The 12,892-nt window shown below is 35.3% G+C and overlaps 3 protein-coding genes and 1 pseudogene across 5 annotated transcripts in view; 2 read left to right on the top strand and 2 right to left on the bottom strand.

The window, feature by feature from the left end:
• Positions 1–38: 38 nt before the first annotated feature.
• LOC106758501 (pentatricopeptide repeat-containing protein At2g39620) lies at positions 39–2,842 on the bottom strand. Its single transcript, XM_014641421.2, has one exon. The coding sequence runs from the start codon at positions 2,716–2,718 to the stop codon at positions 76–78; it is 2,643 nt and encodes an 880-aa protein (XP_014496907.2). The 5' UTR covers positions 2,719–2,842; the 3' UTR covers positions 39–75.
• Positions 2,843–4,034: 1,192 nt separating this feature from the next.
• LOC106758079 (WUSCHEL-related homeobox 13) lies at positions 4,035–7,095 on the top strand. Its single transcript, XM_014640988.2, has 4 exons — positions 4,035–4,123; positions 4,280–4,476; positions 4,962–5,492; positions 6,806–7,095. Exons 2-4 carry the CDS (start codon positions 4,290–4,292, stop codon positions 6,889–6,891), a joined length of 804 nt encoding a protein of 267 aa, XP_014496474.1. The 5' UTR covers positions 4,035–4,123; positions 4,280–4,289; the 3' UTR covers positions 6,892–7,095.
• A 1,804-nt stretch (positions 7,096–8,899) lies between these two features.
• LOC106758500 lies at positions 8,900–9,408 on the bottom strand (annotated as a pseudogene).
• A 3,166-nt stretch (positions 9,409–12,574) lies between these two features.
• LOC106759557 (pentatricopeptide repeat-containing protein At3g12770) overlaps positions 12,575–12,892 on the top strand; it is a 4,923-nt gene continuing 4,605 nt past the window's right edge. For all 3 annotated transcript variants that reach the window (XM_014642778.2, XM_014642780.2, XM_022780081.1), the window contains exon 1: positions 12,575–12,879. The gene's annotated coding sequence lies outside the window, so the exon portion shown is untranslated. The remainder of the gene's footprint in view (positions 12,880–12,892) is intronic.

Raw genomic sequence — 12,892 nt, 5'->3', positions numbered from 1 at the left:
TCCTTTTGTCAAACATGATATAACAAGTTCTTCTGTATTTGCATGTTAAAGCAGTGGTTTGGTTGGGATTTGCCACTATCCAGAAAGGGATAGTCCTTGCTTATGAGCTCCAACCCAACTATATCCGGGAATTTTCCTCAATCCATGGTCGATCATGTTTGATCTTGTTCTCCTGGCATCGACCCACCTACCACATTGAGCATATATATCTGACAAAACTACATAATGAACCGCGTTTCTTGGTTCAAGTTTAAGGAGGTGATGAAGGGCAACCTCTCCTAACTTCACATTGGAATGCACTTTACATGCTCCCAGGAGGGCTCCCCAGACCTGAGCATCGGGTTCTGTTGGCATTCCATTAATTAAACTCAAAACTTCGTCAAATAAACCAGCACGGCCTAAAAGATCAACCATGCAGGCATAGTGTCCCATGTTGGGTTGAAGATTGTGCTTCTCAGTCATGGAATGGAAAATGTTCTTTCCTTCTGGAATTAAACCAGCATGTCTGCAGGCAGATAATACACTAAGGTAGGAAAGTGAATCAACATGGACATGGTTCTCTTGCATAAGTGAAAAAAGTGCGATGGCAAGTTCACCTTGGCCATGCATTGCATAACCTGAAAGCATTGCATTCCACGAGATCGTGCCTTTATTTTCCATCTCATGAAAGCATTTCTCCGAATAACCGAGTTGTCCACATTTAGCATACATATCAATAAGACTGTTTCCGACCAGGCTACTAGATATGAATCCCATTCGGATTATGCAGGCATGAAAAGCCATGGCCTCTTTTAACATTGACAAATATGATACGGCCGAAAGAACGATCACAAATGTGACTAAATTGGGCCTTACACTTTCTAATTTCATTTGATTAAAAGTGCAAATTGCTTCATTAGCACCTCCATTGTGCAGGTACCCCGCAATCATCACATTCCAAGGTACTTCATCCTTTACATGCTTGATTAATTGAAACAAGTTTTCGGCTGAGAAAAGGTTCCCGCATTTGGCATACATGTCTATTAGAGAAACTTTTACATGCACGTCAGGTTCAAAACCAGTCTTTATAGTATTTCCATGAAAGCAGGTTCCTAGATGTAGGTCATCCAGAAGGGCACAAGCTGAAACCAAACTCACCATGGTTCCACTATCTGGTTGAACCCCAGTTAACTGTAATGTATGGAACATTTCGAAGGCAAGACGTGGGTCACCAAATTTGGTAAATCCATTTATCAAGGTATTCCATGCCACAACATCTTTATACTGCATGCTGTTGAATAACGCCATTGCATACATAAATAATTCACATCTAGTGTACATAGAGACAAGGGTTGTTGCAACTGAAATATCAGACACCATGTCTGCTTTAATAGTGTAGCAGTGCACAATCTTACCTAACCCTGCATTTGAAATGTCTGCACATGCAGAAACAAGAATTTTCAGAATCGTTTTATCTGGTTTCAAACCTTCATGCCACATCTCTTGGAATATAGACAACACTTCTCCAGGAAATCCTGCTTGGACAAGAGCTGATAAAAAGGCAGACCAAGCAACCAAATCTCTTCCTTTAAGACTCAGAAACAACTCTTTAGCTTTTTTCAACTCACCACATTTTGCATACATGCTCACAATAGGAGTAGCAACAACAATATCTGACATTATCCCTTCATGTAAAGCATAATTATGAAGGTCCTTCCCTTTTTCTAGGTCTCTCATCTCTGCAGCTGCTAAAAGGGAATTTACAACCGATACCTTATTCATCTTCATACTTTGTTCTTTCATTTTATCAAGTAATTGAAGCACCTCAAAGAAACAGCCATGATGCACATATCCAGCCATCATCGTTGCCCACGAGACATTATCTTTAACCTGCATCTCGTCAAATATCCGACGAGCCAAATTTACCTCACCACATTTAGAATACATATCTATCAATGAATTAGAAACCACACCCAATACACGTCTCCTAACCACATAACAATTTATAGCCTTGCAACAACGAACATCCTCTAGTTTACAAACAGCCGGAGCCAAGTTCAAGATGCTCAGAGAATCAGGTTCCACACCCGCCATCTGCATCCTCCGAAATATTCCCATTGCTTCACAAGGGTTTGAGCTCTGAGAATACCCTGAAATCATTGCATTCCAGGAAGCAACATCCTTCGTGGGCATTTTATCAAACACCTTTCTTGCACTGTCCAAGCGACCCATCTTAGAGTACATTACAACAAGTCCAGTCCCAACAAAGACATCACACTCTAACTCCCTGCAAGCTATATCTTGGTGAATGGCAACACCCTCATGGAAGTCTAAAGCACCAGTGCAAGCCTTCAAAACAAAGGTGAATGTGTACTTGTCAGGTTCAAGTCCCACACATAACATTCTATGATACAATTTTATGGCTTCCTGGAATAAACGGAGTCTAGAATAGGCTCTGATCAACGAGTTCCACAGAATCAGTGATTCAGGTGTTGATTGAGCCAAAGTGCATTGTTCTGAGACAATTAAACGGGCATGGATTTCGAGCAAAGGGTTCAAGTGTTTGCATGAACGAAGAAGGTGAAAGTAGTAGTGATTATGGTTGCAATATTGTGGAATGTGGAGAGTCATTGGAGAAATTACAAAGGCATCGGAATGAACATGCTGTGGGTGATGGAATCTGTGAATTTGAAGTGAATGTCTCGGTATTATCATTCTCATTCTCAATCTCATTGACATGGTTATTCTTTCTTTTCATTACGTTTTAAAAATGTTGGTTTTGAATTTTGTGAAATGTGATAAACTCAGCTTCATCCCAAATCAAAGTGAAGTATATCAATAAATATGGAGTTGGAAGAGAAAGTCTCGTAAAAAATAATCCTACTATTCTATAAAATCAGTAGATATTTCACGTTTTTAAAATAATAATATTATCATGCTATAAATAATATTATGTAATGAATTAGTAATTTTTTAACGTTATTTAGATACTTGTGCTAGATAACGTTATTTTTATCTTGTCTAGCATAAATTTATCTCTTGAAACAAACTTCAAACATTATTTGTATTCTATTTAACTAAATTTCTTAGTAAATTGTTCTAGGAAAAACTGATAAATTTAATTCTTTTGATATGATAAAAATATTATGATACTTTTATTATATAATTTAATATTATAAATTATCAAAAATTAGATAAAAAGTATTATATCCATTCGACCTAATAAATGTGCTGAACAATGGTTCATAAATTTCATTATCTTAAAATAATCTAAAATATATTTATTCTAACAAATATTAACATATTTGAAGTAAGTTTTTATTTTATTATTTATAACATGAATCTTAGGGTTAAAAGACTTTGGTATTCTCAAAGAAATACTTATCCTTATACTTATATTCATTCTTTTTTAATTATAAAAATTTAAACTCTTTTACTATAAAAAAAAAATTATGAATCTTTTATCGTGTTTCAGTCATCAAATTAGTCAGTCTATTTAGATACTGTCACTTGTAGTAAAATGTAGATCTCGATAAAATCAAATATCAAATCATCCTTTAATTTCAAATAATTTTTTATAAATATTTCTAAAATATTAATCACAAAAAGAAATAATTTATTTTTATAACAAAATATTTCGTAATACCTGAATCTCTCAGTTATCCTTACAAACTATATATAACTTTCTTAACTTAAAAACATAAATCACCTCTTCCTTTTCTATTTTACCCTCAAAACTAATCCCGAGAGTGTCCTCTAAAATAATAATACATTTAGCCTTTTTACGTATCAAATTTTCTACATTATACAACAAATGCGTAAATTAAAGTATTAAAAAGAGAAATTTTTGGTAAATGATCTTAAATCTTCCTAAAACACCTTGTCCATATAACATATTCTTATTTATCAAATAGATTATTGCATTAAAATATTCTTATAAACCTTTAATTTTTATTTTATTTTTTTAAATATGGAATTTCTTGATTCCAAAAAAGCCCAGAAATAATTTGTTTTGGACAAGAATATCCCTGGGACATTCTTGCTTTTTATTCTCTTCCCGCATCGTACGCCGCCGACACAGCTTCGAGTTTTGGCAAGTGCTAACATACGCCTCTGACACCAAAGCGACGCTCTCTGCTCCCATGTCAGATCTGAAACCTTTTCTCTTCCATTCTTAATTATCTCTGCTTCTCGTTTTCGTCGTTTCATGATTAGGGTTCACACTCTCAATTAAAATTAATTATTAAATAATAAATAAATACACAAGACATTGTACACACGTGTTTGTGTGTGATCGCAGAGAGAAGGCGATGGTGAACGTGATGGAGTGGCAGAAGCAGAGTTGGCAACCCAACGGTAACGCCGAAATGATGTACGTCAAAGTCATGACCGACGAACAACTCGAGACTCTCCGCAAGCAGATTGCGGTTTACGCAACAATCTGCGAGCAACTCATCGAGATGCACAAAACCATCTCTTCTCACCAAGATCTCGCAGGTTTCGATTCATTTTTCACCTTTGTTAATTACTTAGTTAGTTGTTGTATGTTACAATGTGTGTTAGTGTGTAGTTTGCTTTCCCTGACTCTTCAATTAGACTGTTATTAATTCAGTCATAAAGTTTTTCTCGCTCTGTGCTACTTCCAAATTGGACAAGTATAACGTGTGAGCTAATTTAGTGAAGGAATCCAAAAACAATTTTGATTATTAGCACTAGTTTATTGAATCGAAAGAGGAATATATTCTCAAGATGGTAATTAAATTTAATTTCTGTTCAAAGTAAGTGTATATTCTCTCAACCAGTTGGATTTGGTAGTCATAGTTTGTATAAATTCTAGGATGGGTATTGTAATAGTCAGCAAACTTAACATGCATGATTTTTTTTTTTTTATATGATTAGAGTGTAAACATCCTTTCCATTGATGGTTTTTATTTTATTTAGTCGAAATAATAATGTTGTTTAATTGGTGCTTTCCGTGTCAGGGATTAGACTGGGAAACATGTACTGCGATCCTTTGTTGGGGTCTAGTGGGCACAAAATAGCTTCGAGGCAGAGGTGGACTCCGACTGCTATGCAGCTTCAGATTCTGGAGCGGATATTTGATCAGGGAACTGGGACTCCCAGCAAGGAAAAGATTAAGGAGATCACTGCTGAGCTCAGCCAGCATGGCCAGATTTCTGAGACCAATGTTTATAACTGGTTTCAGAATAGGCGGGCTCGCTCCAAAAGAAAGCAACAGAATGTGGCACCCGGTGTTAATGCGGAATCGGAAGTAGAGACCGAGGTTGATTCCAAAGATAAGAAGACAAAGGCAGACGATTTTTGGTCCCAGCTCAATGTTTCTGCTGGGCCTTCTGATAATTTAGGTTTTCAGAACCATGATGATCTGCCGTACTTGAATGAGAATTCAGATTCAAACAAACCAGATTCTGTTTTCCCGTCTGATGGGAGTTTAAGATCCACTAGAAATTTCAACCATGTGCCTGTTTTCGATGGGCTGCTATCGAACCCCGGTATGTAACTTCTTGTCCTTTCTTCATGTACCTGTCTTTATATTAATCAAATAAAGGTAAGATTATTGTTTTTTAACGTTATACGTTGGAAGTGAGTTGATATGTGACAGAAAAATTACAGAGAGAGGCAAAAAAAAATGTTCAGTACTATTTAGTATTAGGCCGGATCATTGTGATCCTGGACCTAGTACAGCTGTATTTTCCAGGAGGTATGGAAAAAAATATTCTAGGCATTCAAGAGGTCTAGTTCTAGTTTTTTCACAATCTCCCAAGTCTTCATTCCTCTCATCTCATCCCACCTTATGTCAGTGCAGATTCTTATCCCCTCACCCATTCGCACTACTAGACAGTTAATCTCTCTCTCCTCAGTTATGATAATTCATAACCTAATCACATACACTTTGGTGACTTGGGGCCACTGGTTTGAATCGACTCTCCTCTCTTCAAAACTCATGCTTGATCAAGACCTCCACAATTCCCCGGGCATTCTGTCACGAGGATTTTATGGATGCACTTGACTTCCCTTGGCCATCTCCATAACAACTTTTATGCAAGTTGTTTAAGTGATCAAGCTATCTTCCCATTATTTCTCGCCTTCCTATAATAACAAATCAACACGAGGAACCCCTAAGCCCCTTCACACCCACAAGTGAGCCAATCTAAGATATCTTTTTATCTTGTTAGAATCCTGTTGAATTCCCCTGTTCAGAGATGATATGCCCTAAGTATTCCATCTAGTTCTGGATAAAAGAACAATTCTTCCTGTCAATATAGCTTGTTCTATCTCCTCCACCACCCTTTATAGATGTTCTTGCAGAAATTGGTACTTCTATAATTGAGAAATTTGTGTTGATAATTACTTGTATAATTGACTTTCTTGGATTTGAGATTTTCTATATTTATAGGACGCGGCTTAGATCAAGTTCCTTACATCTCCGATTAAATGACGAGGCATGCATATTTATTTAAGTTTGTTCAATACATCAAGTTATTTATTATTGGAAAGAATATTCGCATGTCATCATTTAAATGGAGAACTTAATCTTACTTCTCTCCTTGTCCAAAAATCCCTTTATATATATAATATACTTTGCATATTCATGCATCTCCAGAAACCATTTTAGCGAGTCTCATTTTCTTGTGTATTAATATAACTAGGCTATGGAGTATAGTGATGGAGCTTGCGTATGGTGAAAATTACCTTCCTTGTTTTATTTAATACGGAAATTTAGAAAGGGTTGCTGTATCTTCATATGCGAGCCCTTCTTTATCAGAGAACTTGACAATCAAGACTGTTATATTAATTTTTGCAGGGAATGGTTATCTTACTGGAAAAATAGAAGCTCCTGAGAACTACGACTTATACCAGCCATCAGACGACTTCGACATGGCAGGCTGACATTCATTGTAGTTTCTGAGACTGTGATTATCTGTAAAGAATTGCTGGTTTGATTTTGAGCTTGTGTGAATGAGAAAAAATGAACCAATTGAAACATGAGAACTTATAGCTTATAGTATATAGATACCACGATCTCTTAAAATGGTAGTGGATATTTTACTTGACAATGGAAATATATTTGGGAGTTCGTATTGATACTGTGAAGTTGGCCTTTTTTAATAATGGTGCACCGCAATCATCTTTGTGTTTGGTATTTGGTTGGAAGAGACGTGGTAAGAATATATTATGTGTGGTTGTGGCTTTCTTTTAAATTTGAGCTGAAATAAATACATCGATGTCCTTAAGAAGAAAATATAATAAACCTCCTTGTTTAATACATGCTGGCATTCACCTGAGTATGATCTTTAATCGTATTAATGTAAGAGAAGCTCAGCATCTGAAATAATATGATCTTTCAAATTAACTTCTTCAAAATTTTATTTTTAATTTACTTATAAGCTAATGTTGATTGATGAAAAGGATGATTTCACTTTTCTCCGTTATAAGCCTTTTAGGGAGAAGTTTACAAAAAGAAATATTGCATGAGAGCTTTTCAATGAAAAATACAATTCAACAACTAAAAAGTGTATTACATTGAAAGGGTAAGAAGTGAATCAGGATTTGCAAACATTGTAATAATTTACACATTGAAATTCTGGTAAGCTAAGCCTGATGCAACTCAAATAATCAAGAACAAATTTGAATTCTACACACTTTGATTGGTTTAAGCAAAAGAAACATGGCCATCTTCAACAGTGTGCCACCCAAAATTCTTATCAGTTTCGTTCAAAATGTATTTAAACCTTACAGTCATTTTGGCGTTGGTTTTGTCTGAACTCTATTGCCCTTGCTGATATAGTTTGACGTCATGCTTTAATTTTCCACTGTATTATATTAATTGAGAGTAACTTGTCTATTAATAATATGTATATAGAATATCAGTAACTATGGTTTGCATATTCAAAATTGAGCTTGAAAAAAGTATGCATGCATGCACCTATATCTTTATTATTCTCTCAAACGAGATTACGTTGGATTTTAATTGAAGTAACTCCATGTATTACATAAAATCTAATAGCAATTACGGTACCCTGAATTGGAATTGTGTATAAGCTAAATAAATAATATTTACTGAAAGACAAATTGAATGTTGGTTGACCATGTACATAATAATGGAGAGTGTTTCTATTATGATTGTAAAAATAATGCTAATTAGTGTCCCCAATACTCTAACGCGCCTTATCACGCTTTTAATAAAATAATTTTCTTTAATGATTACGCTTACAGTTAATAAATAAAATCATAATTTCTATTCACGTCATGCAATTTTCCTTCTATTTTAATAACAGTTTGCAAGTACGTTAATAACAGTTTCCACGTACGTTCGTAACAGTTTCCACGTTCACAACAATTTCCACGTACGTTCGTACACAACAATTTTCACGTTCACAACAGTTTCAATTTGGGGATTTTTAGATTGAATTTAAACTGACTTAGGGTTCGTGATGCAGATCGTCTTCTAGCTAAGTTGTTCATTGCCTTTTCTCTGTCATTTGTCAGTGGCCACTAGTACAAAAATCATATTTTATGACGTACAAAAACAAACTATGACGTACATAGTTTTCTACGTTATAATAGGTCTACATATTTTATGACATAGCAAAATTTACGTTATCTGAACATATTATGACACTGTTACTAAAAGAAATAACTCTAATGAATGTGAATATAGATAATTTTACTCAATATCAATTCGAAACAATTTTCTCCAATATTCATATAAAAAAAATGGACTGAGTCATAATATCTATATTCACATTCATTAGAGTTATTTCTTTTAGAAACAGTGTCATAATATGTTCAGATAACGTAAATTTTGCTATGTCATAAAATATGTAGACCTATTATAACTTACAAAACTATGTACGTCATAGTTCGTTTTTGTACGTCATAAAATATGATTTTTATACTAGTGGGCTCTCGAGTTCCCACTAATGTCCACTTTCTGCTTCCTCTTGATCTCCTCAACAAAGTACTTCACCATTATGTTATCCATGTCCTCTCCTCCAAGGTGTGTATCACCGGTAGTGGCCTTCACTACAAAGACATCACCTTTTATTGTTAGCAGAGACACATCAAATGTATCACCACCAAGATCAAAAATTAAAATATTCTGCTCTCCAACACAATTAGCTCTCTTGTCAAGACCATATGCCAGAGCAGCAGCTGTGGGCTCATTGATTATCCACATAACATTGAGGCCAGAAATGGTACCAACATCTTTTGTTGCTTGTCGCTGAGAATCATTAAAATAAGCAGCACAGTAACCACAACATTCTTAACCTCTGATTCCAAGTACGCTTATGCAATCTCCTGCATCTTTATAAGGACCATAGATGAGATTTCTTCAGTTGAAATTTGTTTCTCCTGATCCTTGTATGAAACAACCATCATGGGTTTGTCATCTGAATCAGCAATGACCTTAAGGTACGTGGAAACTGTTATTAACGTATGTGGAAACTGTTATTAACGTATGTAGAAACTGTTGTGAACGTACGTGGAAACTCTTGTGAATGTACGTGAAAACTCTTGTGAACGTACATGAAAACTTTTGTACGGAGGGTTGGGAAAACAAAAGGTCTTTGAAGATTTGAAATAACGCTTTGCTTTGTTTTTCTGTTTTGTGATTCAACAAAGGATAACTAATGGATTTCAAAATATGAAATGAAATAATAAGAAAGGTGTACTGGAAGGGGGAGGACGGACGGTCTACGAAGTCACATTACGGTAAGAGGCGAGTAACTGACCGAAGGGATAACCAGAACGGGCGGTATGCCTCACCCTGGGAAAACACCATGCTGGAGTTCGGTCTCGACGGCCGGGATAACCTCTGTTTGGAAGAAAAACTTTGAAGAATTCTCATCAAGCCCCGCCAACGCATGACTGATAGTCATGGTCGGGCACATATCGGCCCATAAGAATGTCCGCATGACTGATAGTCATGGCCGGGCACAAACCGGCCCATCATGAACCTCACTCTGTCGTCGCGAAACGTGTATGACCCAGATGACGAACCTCACTTTGTCATTGCGTCCGCATGACTGTCAATAATCATAGCCGGCCATGAACGCGTCTAAGGAACCTTGAAGAATCCAGCCTCAGGATGACCGGACGGTCAGATGCATCGCGTCAGTATTAATCAGAACTCAAGGCACCGACATATGGCAGGACTGAAAGCGACGACCACCGTCAAAACCTTTTCTTGTTAAAAATCACGAGGACGACCGTCGTAGGCCCGGTCATCGACGATCAATGACTTTAGCGTCATAAGCACTTGAGATTAAGGTAAGACCAGATTAACCTTGACAGGCCTGCAATTGGGCCCTGATTAAGTTCCCACTAATCATTGGCCCATGGAAAAAACTATAAATAAGAGTCAAAGGTAAGAGATAGGCAGACACATTGAATGCACATTTATTTCTCTTTTTCTCTCTCTATCTCTACCTTTATTACCAAAGAACTTGAACATTGACTTGAGCGTCGGAGTATCATTAAGAGGTACCCGGACGACCGGACAAAGGAGAACGGTTGAACAAGAATCGGATCAGTGGAGGACCGGACGGTACGAAGTGGGAAATTGTGCAATGGAGCTTGGACGAAATCCCGACCGGAACAAAAGGAGATGATAAAGTTGATAACATGGAAATAGATGACAATGTAAGTTGAATTTTTATATTATGTGTACGTTTGATTTCATATTTTTAGATTAATTAGATGTTTGAGTACATGTGTTTTTGCAGGATTTGAGGGCTGGAGAGTCTGTTAATTGGAAACTGTTGTTAACGTGGAAACTATTGTTAAGGTGAAAATTGTTGTTAACGTGGAAACCGTTGATAATGTGGAAACTGGTGTTAATGTGGAAACTGTTGTTAATGTGAAAACTGTTGTTAAGGTGGAAACTGTTGCTAATGTGAAAACTGTTGTGAACGTAGAAACTGTTGTGAACGTGAACTTGAAAATTGTTGTGAATGTGAACGTGAAAATTGTTGTGAACGTACATCGAAACCGTTGTACGGAGGATTGGGAAAACAAAAGGTCTTTGAAGATTTGAAATAACGCTTTGCTTTGTTTCTTTTGCTTTGTGATCCAACAAAGGATAACTCAGGGATTTCAAAAATGAAATGAAAGAACAAGAAAGGAGATGATAGAGTTGAAAACATGGAAATTGATGACCCTTAAGTTGAATTTTTATATTATGTGTATGTTTGATTTCCTATTTTTAGATTAATTAGATGTTTGAGTAGGTATGTTTTTGCAGGATTTGACGGCTGGAGAATCTGTTAATGTGGAAACTATTGTTAACTTGGAAATTGTTGTTAAGGTGAAAATGGTTGTTAATGTAGATATTGTTGTTCATGTGAAAACCGTTTGTTCATAACGTAAGTGGAAACTGTTGTGAACGTACGTGGAAACTGTAATGAACATACCTCGAAACTATTGTAAACGTACGTCGAAACTGTTGTGAACGTATGTGAAAACTATTGTGAACGTATATAGAAATTGTTTTATACGTGGAAATTGTTTGTGTACGTGAAAACTGATGTGAATGTGAAAACTATTGTGAATGTCTAGGAATATAATTCTTGTCGTGTATGAATGTGATATTATCTCTTCAGTTCCTCCTTCATTGTTGCAAATACGAAGGAATGCTCATCATTCTTGGATTAATTTGATGCCACAAGACAAGGAAACTTGTTTTATGACATGGTTTTTTCTTTGGCACGTTTATTTATGTTTCAAATTACAGAAAAATATTAACAACATATTCTTTTAAACACTTTGTCTGCATAAAAAAGTTAAAGGAATATGAAAACTTTCAAATTAGTACTTTCTTTGGACAAAAAAGAGGTGTTCCTACTTCCTACATGTTTATTAGAAATTATTTAAACATTATTCTGTATAACACCAATGTAATTGTTGAAACACTTTCATTGTGTCAACATATTTTCTAATTTAGTTTTCGGAACCTTAAAATTATATTTTGAAATATTGGGCTTTATTGATTTTAGAGGTGTACTTCATTTATTATTCTCAATGAATAAACAAGATGCAAGAGAAAAACTTATTAAATTACTATTCAATGGGAATTTTAAGAACTCGTTAACATGTTTTATGTAAAAAAAAAAAACTATAGCTAATAATTTTTTTCTACAAAGAATAACTCTCATCGAAAATTGACTTTTGAAAAATATTGTGTTTTATATTTTCGCATTTTTATATTGTGTTTATTTTATCATGTTTAGATTAATTAGTATTTTTAATCACATAATCAATCAATCCACATCACTGTCCATGACAATTATTATTTTACCATTTGTTAAATTATTTTCTTAATCTAATCTAATTAATATTGGACATTATCAGTTGTTAATGATGGTTGACAATTTCAATTATTAGCACTGTTAATTATCCAAATATTTTCAAAAATTATATTTCAACTTTTATAGTAGGGAAAAAATTATTATTATTATTTTCATCTGTATGTTTAGCTTGGAAATAGGTTCATAAATTTCTATTTTAAAAACTTAAATTACAAAATACAAATAATATATATTTTTTTAATGTTAACGAAACTGATGACACTGTGTAGAGAGAGGGCCACGCAGCGGAGAGAAAGAAACAAAGAAAAGAAACCCAAAACTCTTTCAAAACCAAAACCAAAAGTTGAACAACACAACCAAACCCATTTGATCCTCTCTTCGATCTCGCATACCCTTTTCGTTTTCTCGATATCTCCACAAAGAGAAAGATAGTGAGAGAAAGAGAGGATCTTTTTGAGTGAATTTGCGTGTGTTGTTGTTATTGTCTGGTCACCGATGGCAGCACCACCTGCGAGGGCACGTGCCGATTACGATTACCTCATCAAGCTTCTTCTTATTGGCGACAGCGGTTAGTTATATCG

The sequence above is a fragment of the Vigna radiata genome, chromosome 4, assembly GCF_000741045.1.
Source record: "Vigna radiata var. radiata cultivar VC1973A chromosome 4, Vradiata_ver6, whole genome shotgun sequence".
Taxonomy (NCBI): domain Eukaryota; kingdom Viridiplantae; phylum Streptophyta; class Magnoliopsida; order Fabales; family Fabaceae; genus Vigna; species Vigna radiata.
This window is presented reverse-complemented; position numbering and strand designations above follow the sequence as displayed.

Excerpts from the sequence above, each read along its gene's own strand:
- LOC106758079 (XM_014640988.2), top strand. The coding sequence starts at position 4,290 with ATGGTGAACGTGATGGAGTGGCAGAAGCAGAGTTGGCAACCCAACGGT. Across the intron at positions 4,477-4,961 it reads TTCTCACCAAGATCTCGCAG|GGATTAGACTGGGAAACATG; the intron begins GTTTCGATTCAT and ends TTTCCGTGTCAG. Across the intron at positions 5,493-6,805 it reads TGGGCTGCTATCGAACCCCG|GGAATGGTTATCTTACTGGA; the intron begins GTATGTAACTTC and ends TAATTTTTGCAG.
- LOC106758501 (XM_014641421.2), bottom strand. The coding sequence starts at position 2,718 with ATGTCAATGAGATTGAGAATGAGAATGATAATACCGAGACATTCACTT.